At 38.1% G+C, this 12,791-nt stretch overlaps 1 protein-coding gene across 1 annotated transcript in view; it reads left to right on the top strand.

Moving 5' to 3' along the window:
• Window positions 1–12,791, top strand: part of AZI2 (5-azacytidine induced 2) — a 53,450-nt gene that overhangs the window by 35,915 nt on the left and 4,744 nt on the right. Inside the window, exons 6-7 of the mRNA XM_001369908.4 lie at window positions 4,122–4,180; window positions 9,174–9,292. Of these exons, the coding sequence (XP_001369945.1) occupies window positions 4,122–4,180; window positions 9,174–9,292 (178 nt within the window). The remainder of the gene's footprint in view (window positions 1–4,121; window positions 4,181–9,173; window positions 9,293–12,791) is intronic.

Here is a 12,791-nt window from a genome sequence, read left to right as displayed (position 1 = left end):
AAACAACTAATGTAATGTATTACCTCTGTATTGAGCTAAATAAAGCCAGCTCCTTTAATTGACCTTCGCATGACATATTATTTTGTTCCCTTCACTATCCTGGTTACTCTGCTCTGGACATTCTGTAACTAATCAATGTCCGTTATAAAATGTAGTGTCCAGAAATGAAGATGGTACTCAGACCAGCAGACCACTAGCTTAGTCTCAGTGCTTCTTGGCTGTCATTTACACTGTGAACTCATTGGACTGACAGTCCTCTAGGATTTTTTCTCATGCACTATCTAGCCCTGTTCTTCCCTGTCTTGAATTTGGCAGAGTTCATTTTTTAATTCAGCAAGCAGAATGCTAGACTTAGTCAAGAAAACCTGTATTCATATCCCACCATTAACATTCACTGACTGGGTCATGTCATGCATGGGTCTAAGCCTCAATTTCCCTCACTTGTAAAATAAGGGGGTTAGAATAGTTGGCTTCTAAGTGTTCTTACAGCTCTAATTATATGACCCTATGATTTACCCTTGTTATTATTGTTATCCTTGATTAGATAACGGGTTCTTTCTGGATTCTGATAGTCATCAGTGTTTAGCTATCTTTCATAAGTTTGTGTTAACTGCTGACTTGATAAGCTTGACCATTGCCTTTATCCAGGTCATTAGCAAACACGTTAAAAGGCTCAGGGCCATGCCTACATCCCGAGCTCCTCTGCTAGCAGCTGATTTACACGTACACCCAAGAATGTGCATGACTACTTTCTCATTTCTGCCATTCCACCAGGCTCAAATAACCTTAAACTGGGCCATTGTCTAGCCCACATCTCTACATGTTACAATTTGAGAAACTTTCTCAAATGCTTTGTTGAAATCTACATAAATTATGAGTTCAGCATTTGTTTCTCTTATCTATTAGTCTATTGTCAAAAAAGACATTGAATTTTGTCTGGTAGGACCTGGTTTTACCAAGGCATTGTGGCTCTGTAGATCACAACTTCACCAACCATAGGTTCACTACCTCATCCTTTAAAGATGCATTCTGGAATTTTGCCAGGAATCCAAGTCAAACCACCTAAATCCTACCTTCTAGACTCCATTTACTTATTTGTCTTATAATCCTGAAGTTTCACTCCTGTACATGCAGTCTTTAAGAGATCACTGATAGTAACTCAGAGTAACATAAAAGTTTGCAGTAGCCATCTTCTTACCTAATTTGGACATTAGCTTTATTCATAGGCATTTTGGTTCTGTTCAGTCCAGAGATCATTCTTCTTGGCAGATAAAGAGAAATATGAGAACTATGTAGCCCTGGCTTCTGTTGTCTGTTACTGTGCTGTCACACTTGTTTCTGCATGTTTCCCCCAATTTAGTTTAAAACACACATACACACACACACACACACACACACACACACACACACACACACACACACCCCTATTGTTGCATTCTTTTCTTTGTCAGTTGTAGTTCATGCCGACCTTTCTTGCTTTTGATGATGCTTTCAGAGGAACACAATATTTTTTTCTTTTAATTCAACTGCCTTGGCTTCCATTATTAGCACAAGACTTCAAAAATATGTCTACCCCACATTTCTACCTCTTACTCAAAAGATTGAGGGACTTTGTCAGAAGCTTGATTGAACTCTAAAGAAACTATATCTCTAGCATTGCCATAAATCTAATGGTCAAATTACTAACAAAAAACAAAGATCATAAATCACCTTTAGATTTTCCCTTCTTCACTAGAGTTCATTTTTTTTTTCTTGGTACCTCTAGAATTTCATTTTTGAGAGCTTCCCTTCCCTCATGGGCCAGTTCTCTCATAGAAATATCAGTCAATGAGCATTTATTAAGGTAGCCAGACATTCTTGTAGGTGCTTCAGATACAGAGACAAGATTGAAACAGCCTCTGCCCTCAAGTAGCTTATATATTCTATAGGGAAGAATAACATAGCTATATAGAATAAATAAAGGATATTTCATTTTATTTAGGATAAAGAAGAGAGGAACTAGCACTTAGGGTATTAGAAGAACTTCATATAGAAAATGACCCTTGAGCTGAGCTTCAGAGGAAATTGGGCTTTCTGAGAAGCAGAAGTGAGGAGAAGGACTCTTCAGGACGCATGGAGGTAAAATAGAAGGAACAGTTAAAGGACCAATTTGGTCAGGCTATGGTACACAGGACCAAGACCAAAAATAGACATCAGAACCCCATGGTGAAGTGCTTTAAGCCAGAGGAATTTATATTTTGTCCTCAAGGCAACAGAGGACCTAGGTAGGCCAGTGCTTAAAGAAAATCACTTTGGCAGCTCTGTGGAGACAGAGTAAAGTGGAGAAGTCTGAAGACAACCCACTGAGGTCGCTATTGTAGTCATCTAGGAAATACGTGAGAAGGACCTGAACTAAAGTGGTAGCTGTGTGTGAGCAGAGAAGAGGCCTGGCAATTGGACATTCACTAGATCAATCCTACCTTTCCTGCCTCTGAACCCTTTGAAGTTTTCTGTAGCCAACTTTAGATTCCCTGTTAGATTGGTATCTTTGCTCTTCTCTCATAGTTTCTAATTTGGAACATTCACATGCCCATAAAGTTTTCATTATTTTTGTTTCAGCAACCAATTTCTTTCTATTGGTGAGAATTAGAGCCACAATAGAATTTCCCCTTGTTACTTTTTCTGTCATTTGCCAGATGAAATTATCTTTAAAGCAAGTCAGAATGCTATTAGCTGCTCTGTTTTTGACAGAGAAAAAAAGCTCCATCAGCTGTTTGGAAAAATACAATCCTTCTATCATTGTTATGTCAGCCTCAGTGCCAGGCATTTTTGATCTATTTCCCAACTCTTCCTGCCAATCCATGGAACTTCTACCTGACCGAGCATCCCCTCTCTAGTATCTCCAGCAACCTTCAAACTTTGAGTGTCTGATGTGACCCCTAAACATGATCCAGTGGTGACATAGTTTCTTTTCCTTTCTTGGGGACCTTCACCCAAATGCTCTCCACTGAGCTTCCCCCTTGTTCCTTCTGACTTCTGAACACATTTTAAATATAAAGTAGTTCTCTGCCCACCTTTAAACTTGATGACATGGGAGATGTAGGCCTCCCCCTCCTGTTCCAGTTCAAAGCACTTAGCTTTGGATTTGTAAGATTCTGGGCAATTAAGAGTTGTTTTTGAGCATGCCAGTTTTAGGTATATCTCCAGTCTGGGCCAGGGCATTCAGTCCTCTATTTTAGCATCTGGTCCATATAACCAGATTACATTTTCTGACATCGTCTCCTCAACTAACTGGTCACTTCCCAAATCTATCTTGTTTTCCTGAAATCTTTACCTTCATCCAGCAGCAGCAGTGAAAGTAACATATATGTTCCCTAAATTCTAGGATGCCATAATCCTTAGGCATGATTTCTAGATTCCTGTTGGCAGTATCTAAAAGTATAAATGGATTTTTTTCCAAAAGAATTTTATTATATTTTAAGTGGTATAAACTTCAATTTTACTTTTTCTTTTAATGGAGATATTTAAATAAAAAGTTACGGTATTAAAGGCTTTAAATAATTGCAGTTGGGCTGTCACTAATTTAATGTTTTTGAGTGATTTATACGAAGATACGTTAATAGAGCTGTAGAATTTATTTGCAGTTGCCATATGTAAAAATAAAAGGCAGGGAGACCCTTCTGGGTAGAGATTGGGCTTTATTGAGACAGAGAAATCACAGGGCCAAATATCTGCAGGTTTCCTCCCAGTTCAAAACCTGAGACCTCAAGTTGTAAAATACACACACTTTTATAGTTTCCTATCTGTCCCCAAACCCCAACAAAAAGTCTCTGGGACTTTTGGATGACTGGTTTCTGTAACCTCCTACTTGAATTGATTTTTAAGTACATTCTAAAAGGGGTTCACTCACTTAAGATTAACATAGCAATTTATTATCAGTAGGGTAACCCACACTTAAAGTTACTGTAACCATACACAGACCCTTCCCTGGGATTATATTCTTACTTCAAACCACACAGTTACAAGGTATCAAAATAAAGGGATTCTTAAACTAATACAAATGAGGGGCTCCTTAATTAAATAGTACTACAGTTGAAAATAGAACTGCCTCAACTTTCTTTTTCTTTTTTTTTTCATGAAAGGATCAGTCTCAGGAAGACAATCTCAATAAAACGGACTTCCAAAGGCCAAGCATTCCAAGGTATGCAACAACCTTGAATTTTTACAATGTCATATTATTTTTTTCTAATGTTACTTTGTACCTGTGAAGCCTTGTGACTGCTTATGTTTGCATCAATATCAACTTGCTATGTGGTATGCCAGATTTGGTTTTATTAAGCCATTTCTTTACTCATCATTTTGGCATTTTAAAAAAATTAAAAAATCTTTATTCTGATTATTTCAATTCAAAGGAGTTCTGTTAGTTCATCATCATTTATCTACATATAGGCTGAGGCATCAATTTATTCAGTAGATGTATTTGTGGAAATTTATATTGCCTTTTTTAGTAAATCAGGTTACATTGTATATTAAAAATACTAAATATTTTCTATTTAAAGGAATCCTGTTTAATTTTTTTTGGGGGAAATGAATTGTGACCCTAATTTGTCTCTTAAAAATATTAGTATGCTTTTACAATATCTTTATATTCCAATTTTATGAAGGCTAGACTTCCAGAAATCTTTCAGGTACAGCATGATAATACCATATAACACTTTTTGGTTTACAAAGTACATTCCTATTTGATAAAATATATATTTTGAATAGTAAGATGAAAAGTTTAACTTGAAGATAATGAGAAGTGTTTTTGTTGGGTTTTTTATTAGATTTTTTTCCCAATAAACTCATATGTTTTTTCCTCCACCCTACCCCTAGCAAAGAAAAAGAAAAACAAAACTCCTATAACAAATATGTGTTGTCAGACAAAACAACTTCATGCATTGGCTATATGCAAAAAATACCATCTCTATCTGCTCTCTGATCTTGGGTAATATAAACCACAGGGATGGAATCTGACTTGGCCATTGCATTGATCATTCTTAAATCTTCCAAAGTTGTTTATCTTTATGAATTGATCTCCTGGTTCAATTCACTTAATTCTGGATTAGTTCATACAGATTTTCCCAGGTCTCTCTGAAACTTTCCTTTTGTCATTTCTTATCATGCAATATTACATTTCATTTATATGCCATAATTTAATAATAAAAGCCATTCCCCCACTATATGAGCACCCTCTTGGTTTCCAGTTCTTTGCTACTTAAAAAAATCTGCTATAAATATTTTTGAGTAGAAATCCTTTTCTTCTTTCTTTAATCTCTTTTGGCAGTAGAAGCTTACTCTTGGCATTACTGAGTCAAAGGCACATTTCAGTAACTATGGATAGGCATAGTTCTGATTAATCAGAATGACTGATCGTATTCATGGCCCCATTAATAATACATTAGTGTACCTATTTGCCCACAACCCCTCCAGGTATACCTGTTTGCCCATAGCCCCTCCAAAATGTCATTTCTTTTTTTTTGGTGAGCTTTGCTAACCTGATGAATTTGACATGGATACAATTGTATTTATCAATTGGGGAATTTTTTTTTGTTGTAAATTTGAATCGTATCTTGGAAATTAGACTTGTAAAAGAAATTTGTGGCCAAGATTTTTTTCCCTAGTTATGTTTCCTTTCTAATTTTAGTTTCATGGGCTTAGTGCAAAGTCTTTAATTTTATGTATTCAAAATTGTTTATTTTATCATCTGTAAGCCTACCTGGCTATCATTTGTTTGATCATGAACTATTCTCTAGAATCATAATAAAATATCCATCCACGAACTACCACTACTCCATCTTTTCTCAGATGTACAACTTAATTTCATGTGTATTGCTTGGCTAGTAGCCTCTTTTGTATCTAGTCTACATCAGAGTCAAAGAAAGGCCGACAGCAGAGGTCCATTATGATACACTAGAGCAGTACTGGCGAGCCTTTTAGAGACCAAGTGTTAAACTGCACCCTCACATCACATGTGAGCCCCCCACCCCTGCATGGTCACCCCAGACAGGAGAGAGAGGAAGTGCTCCCATTGGGCTGCTGGGCAGAGGGGCAGGTGATGGGAGAAATGTCCTCAGGTGCAGTGGAGAGGGGGAGAGAGCGGCTCCCTCCGGCACATGTGCCACAGGTTCTCCAACATGGAACTAGAGGGTGAAGAAGAGAGGGGAGTGTCCCCCCAAAGCAGCCTTCATGATCTTCACCCTCCAGATGTGTGTATCTACAGTATAAAGATTTCATATATAGCATAAAGTATGTAAAATCGCAAAAGCTCATATCAGGCTTGGTTTCATAACTAGAGGGATACGTGCTTCAATTAGGACAATCCCTTATCTCCTCCCCTCCCCTAACTCCACCTCGACTGGGATGCATTATCTTGTTGGCTGTACCAGCACTGACTGGGTTGATTTTCTAGTTGGCAGTGCCCTGCGGCTGCTTTCCCTAGAGACCGACTATGTGAACAGGCCTCAATATTAAATTAAATCTTAGGAGCACTGGCTACTTCTCACTCCTACTTATCCTTCACCTGTAGATGTGTTTTGTGGAATTTTAGACCCTGCAGAGGACTTTTGGGAACAAATTTCATAACTGGAGAATAAGGATTAAGGAAAGCCTAGTCGTTAAATTTGCCCTTAAACAAATCCTGGCTCTCGTCTCGGTGTGTTATGTATCCAGTTCATCGCATCTTCTCCAGGAAAATTCAGTTCAATTTAGGAAACTTTAAGGAAACAAAAATAGGGACAAAACCAACAAAACTAAAACTACTCGGGTTGTTCTTTCATTGGGGCTGAGAGAATGTACTCCCAGGTAGCACAGGGCAACAACAAACCTTGTTTTACAGAGAGATTTAAGTTAGAATGAATTCATTAGGATCTTGGAACCTGAAAGTCTGTCTGGTCCAGCCCTCACCTCTAATACATGAAGAAACTGAGGCCCACAGAACATCCGTGATTTGTCAGTAACACAGGTTAATAGTAACACGCTGCCTAGTCCTCTTCTTAAGAGCTTAATAAGTGCTTGTTTTTGATGCTAAAAGGAAACATCTCTTAAGTGAAGCATTTTCATTGTCTTTAAAGGCAAGAAATTCTTACATAGTTTTTACATTTTAAAATTACATTTAATTTTCTTAATTAACAAAAATCTTTTCTTCCTACTTTCCAGCCATCTCTATATTGCTATGTGTTGGTTTATTTGGACATGTGGTCTTCCTCTTCCTCGTATTTGACCAAGAATTACCTGTAGAGTATAACTGACAAGGAGTCCTCCAACTATTGTTTAGGGCAGTGTGTAGAACGTAGTGGGTGCTTCATAAGCAGCTCGTTTTCTTTCTGTACTTTTGCTCTCTGTAACCTCCGTAGGCCTCCACACCTTCTCCCGGGACTTCGCATCCCTCTTGAGCCAGGCTAAACAAGCGTAACCTTCCCTTGGACAGGCACCTCTCATAGCCCCATTCCTTCTCCACTCCTGGGATGCCTCTCTTGCCTTCTTGTTGAATGAGTAATCTTTAAAATTGTCTGCAGCCCTTTAAGAACGTACCGGACAGCCTGTACGTGTGATTCTTTTAAAAGACAAAACTCTAGTTTTTCACCTTAAGGCAGCGCTTTTCCCTCAGCAGAAAGTGGAAGGAGTGCCAACAAAGATTTCATCCAGGCAACTGAAAACGTGGGCCTGGGATGTTACTGTGCCTTTCCAGACTTCCTGGGCATTGGCTAAAAACCACGCGATATGAAATGAGGGGGAAAGGCGTTTTCTACAACCATGTGGGACACATGGAATGGCTTCTTGTGCGGTGCTATTTAACAGCTGAGTTGTCTTTCCTCTGTTCTCCAGCAGAGGGAGGGCTCGTACTTGGGAATTACCCTAGACAGGCCCCACTTTCAGATGCTGGGATGGATGGCTCCTTCCCGGAGAGCGAGGGGGAGAAGGCAGGGCGCCCACGCAGCCTGCTGCCCACCCTAGAGAACTCTGTGTGGCCTGCCTATATGTGATCGTTTCCATTAAATAGAGTTGTTTCGTGCCTTTCTTGGCTAGATGTTTTGAATGGCTGGGCATGTATTCGTTGGGAGTTGGATTTCAGGACTATTCGGTGCTGCCTGGTATGTTGTATCATTTTTGTTAAAGAAATCAGATAACATCCAGGTCATCTCCTTAAACCTGAAAAAGCAACATCATCTTAAAATGTTGGTTTGTTATACTGGACATGAATTAACACATGCACAATGTGCTCTTTTGTTACCATTTGAAGAATCATTGAGAATGCCCAGAATGGCACGAGCCGTTCATTTCACACCTAGCCGGGAGCCTGCACAGACCATTGATTGTAGACAATATCCTGGTGGCTTACTGGAGACAAGAGAACTCAATGCCTGGCTAATTCTTGCAAAATAACTCATACTTGTCAAAATTTTGCAAAAACCTCATGATTTTTGAAAATGTACTTCATTAGAATGTGTTTTGTTTGACTATGCATATTTGTCACTAGGGTTTGGGCTTTCCCCCCAAAGGAGGAGAGGGATTAGAAGAAAGATTAATAATAAATGCTTATTTGTTGAAAATAGCATTTTTAAAACATCTGGTTATTGCACGAGACTTAAACCACTCTTTGTTTTGTTAGTAGTAGTGTGACACTGTGATTGATGCTGCTAAAGTACATGCAGGGGCAGCTAGGTGACACAGTGGATAGAGATCCAGGCAGGCCTAGAGTTGGGAGGACCTGTTTTCATTGCCTTAGCCCTTATCAATATTCTGACTTAGAACTGATGCTAAAGAATTGATACTAACACAGAAGGTAAAAGTTTTAATTAAATATATATATGTGCGTGTGTGCCATTTTCTGTATTTTCATATTTGGTTAGCATAAATTAGGATAATTTGTTTCCTTTTTAATAAATAATACACTTCAAATGAATCACTTAAGCCCTAAGAAAAAAATTTCAGTTAGAGTCCATTTTTTAAATCTTTTAATTCATTTCTTTTAACTTAAAAAAAAATTTAATCATGACTTTGTTAAATTAGTTTTTATATAGAAATGAATTTTAATAGGAAAATAATTATGTTCACATCTACTTTAAATGTATATCTTTAAGTCTGAAGAACTACCTGGAAAATGATCTCAAAAGGAACAGTGACCATTATAATTTTTTAAAACTGTATTTCAGTGATAACATCCACCATGCCTACCGGGAACTGAAGAGAGAAATGTCTAATTTACATCTTGTGACTCAAGTGCAATCTGAACTACTAAGAAAATTCAGAACTCCATCTACAATCAAGAAAGGCAAGTCATCACCAGCATCTGGTTTTAACTATTCTGTTTGAAGAGCAACTCGCTAACATATCTTATCAAAATCTGATGATTTGAAGTTGAAAAACCAGAGAATAACAAGTTCCAGACTACCTATTCTCTGCTTTGGCTGTAGTAGACTCATACTGGTCAACTTCACACATAAAGGTGTCGCTGATGTGTTTTTTCTTTCCTCCTGTATTCTGTTGCCCCTTGTGGCTTTTTTTCTGTGTCAAGTGTTGCTTATGTGTATAAGGCTGAGGTGTTAGGTTGACTCTGTTTGACCTTTTACCACAACTTCTTCACATAAGAACAAAAGAAGGCATCCAGACTTATGTTTTTTGAAGTCTATGATAAGTATATGATATTCCAAGTAACATCTTCTATATTTTTGTATGTTTTTTAAAATTAAACATTTTGTTGGACTTTTTATTTGTGTGCTTTGCCAAACACAAGAATTTCAAAAGCTTCTTTGCTAACACTTTAGAACTTTGTATCATCTGATTGGTAAGAGTCCAAATTTATTGACTAGGGTTTTTTCTCTTTTTAATCATGAAGATGTTCTTCAATAGCTAGAAATTCTTCTTTTAAATGTAGTAAAATGTCGGGACAGACAGGTGGCTCAATGGAGAGACTGCCAGACCTAGAGACAGGAGGTCCTGGGTTCAAATATGACCTCAGACACTTCCTAGCTATGTGACTTTGGGCAAGTCACTCAGCTCCCATTGCTTACCTCTTACCGCTCTTCTGCCTTGGAACCATATACAGTATTGATACTAAGATGGAAGATAAGGATTTTAAAAATAATAATAATAATAACAATAACAAATGTAATTTTTTTTTAAATATTGAGTTGGAGTAGTTTGTAAGAAGAGGAATCTTTTTTAAAGGCACCTCCTAGCTATTCTAACATAAATTGAGAATTTTTCATGTCCTATTTTTTTTAAACATAGTTAAAGTACATTTTTAGCACAATTCTCTTCATAGAAATATTATGGAATAAAATATGAACATAATTTTATTAAATCAAAGTGAGCAAAGGCAGATTTGAAAAAAGCTCTTACCTTAAAGTGACACTATGTCAGAGATTTGACTCTGACATTTAATAGCTGAATGACCAAGACAAATCATTTAATCTCATTAAAACTTAGTTTTCTCATATGTAAAATGGAGATGGTAAGTCTTGCATTTCTACCTCACAAAGTTGTTATGAAAAAATACTTGTTTGTAAAATACTGCAGAATTGAGTTACTTATGATCATCATTTTCATCTTATAAGGATTGTACTTAATCGGTTTATTTATTGGCTAGTCAAAATGGTTTCATAAACAAGCAAGTTACAATAAAGTCTGCACTTGGATCGGGCTTGGGCTCTACAATGGGACTGATTCTTTAAGTGGGAAATGAATGAGGAAGTTTAATTCATATAATAAAAATATTATCTAGTAATAGTAGTCTATTTAGAAAATTACATTCGGCTGTTTTCTCCAATAGAACTGTGTTTAATGGAAACCTGGGGACTATTTCTCTCTATTGCTACTTACATCAAAAGACAGGCTTTTCCAGCTTTTGAGGGGCAAGTGTTTCCTTGCCTCTGGATTATCCTGTGACTTCTCATGAGTAATATCATCTCTGATGCTTAAAGCCATGTATTTCCCAAGACTGATTTTCTCAAGTGTGAATGCAGGCTCAAGGGAAGTATTCCCATCTACTGAACATACTGCTAGGAGCAGGAAGCAGAGGTAAGACTTGTGTAGGTCTTTCCCCTGCTGCCATGTTGAGCAGAGATGCTTCCACCCCTGCTTCACCCCATCCTGCATAAGCGATAGAATTTCTAATGCAGTTCTTCTTGCTTCTCTCCAAACTGTATCATATCAGCCTTTTGCTATGTATGACATTCTTGGTGAGCTACAAATAAACTGATCTTCTCATGTGATGTCTGCCCTAGAGTTTGGTGGGGAATGTTTATACTACCTCTGCCTCAATCAAAACTAAATGAGAGGATCACTGCAATTTCTAGAACACTGGCTCTACCTGGCCCATACATTTGACTTTGGATTTTAAAAAAGAGAGAGATACCTATGGTGCATGAGCTGACTTCTAACCACAGCAGAATTTGGGTCTGTTATTTGGAGTGGTGGTAGAGGGTATTAAGAGGAAATGATCCACTATTGTGACAAGGAAATCACTTTAAAAGACTGATATATATTAATTTAAGGTCGCCAAGGAATTCAGCTATGTAATTCCTAAATGAAAACTCAAGTCAGCCGTCAGCCTTTTATAGAGTTTAATTACAAACAGGAGGAAGAAAGGAATTAGAGATATAGAGAGAGAGGGAGAGAGAAAGGGGAAAGAAGGGAATAGGGCTTAAATATCCCCTCTGTTTAGGCTGGGCCAAAAGGCCCAAGCCCTTAGATAGCTGGGGCAAAGAAAGGAGATCAGTCCCTATTACTCACGTGACCAAAATGGAGAAACAGTCTCCGGGGCCCCCACCTCCAGCTTCCTTCAGAGCAAGCTTCTCAGAGCACATTCCAACCACTCAGAGCCAAAACTCTCCCACCACCCCTTCAGTCCTCAGACCCCTCTATCTTTAAGGAAACCATCCAAGTTCCCTCCCCTCAGTTCTCACATCTACCAATCACTGTCCATCATTTTCCCTGTGCCAATGGTGGCTCTAGCTTAACCCAGGACCGCCCAGAGGTCTGTGGTTTTGCACATGTCTGTTGGAGGTCATATTCTCAAATAATTAAATCTTGATCTTTTGCTACAGCCCTTCCTAAATCCTGTTACCCTGAGTAGGGTAGAGATTGGAATAATTAAATTTTGATCTATGCTGCAGCCCTTCCTAAATCCTGTTAGGACTGAGTAGGGTGGAGATTGCAATTTCCAAGACTTGGTTCTGTCATTCCAAGTACCTCCATTGTATCAATTCTAAAATCAATCATGACTCAAAGAAATTCCTGTTCTATGCTTAAGCATAGGTCAAGGCCCTTTCCATTGTTCAGCAAAAGGTTTCTGTCCTAAAGTAATCTTAAGAAGGGAGGAGGAGGAACCTCCCATGCCAATGGGGTTCACATTCCAATAGCCAAGACCCACTATCAATAGGAAATTTTTCAAGTATGAAATTTCCCAATGGTGAAATTTCCAACATTTATAAGTCTAAGAAATTTTAAGGTTTACACTATGTCTGCAGGTTCAGTTGTTTATGAAGAGATATGAAGCCTGTTCAGAGCCTCAGGGTTCCCTTCTTTACATTTTCATATGAAGACTGACTTAGCTGCCTAAATTTACAGTCCAGTATATGAATAATGACCAAAGTTGAAGAGTGTTTGAGCTTGTGTGAAGAGGGGGGAGGGGGGACGGTGCAGATAATAACCAATAATATCATCTGCTGCTTATCCTGGAGTGCCTCTGAGAAAGACTGAATTTATTAGGTTGGGAGAGCTTTTATGGGACTCTTAGTTGCTTTCCAGAATGCAAATACATAGGAATC

This window comes from Monodelphis domestica, chromosome 5 (genome assembly GCF_027887165.1).
Source record: "Monodelphis domestica isolate mMonDom1 chromosome 5, mMonDom1.pri, whole genome shotgun sequence".
Classification (NCBI taxonomy): domain Eukaryota; kingdom Metazoa; phylum Chordata; class Mammalia; order Didelphimorphia; family Didelphidae; genus Monodelphis; species Monodelphis domestica.
This window is presented reverse-complemented; position numbering and strand designations above follow the sequence as displayed.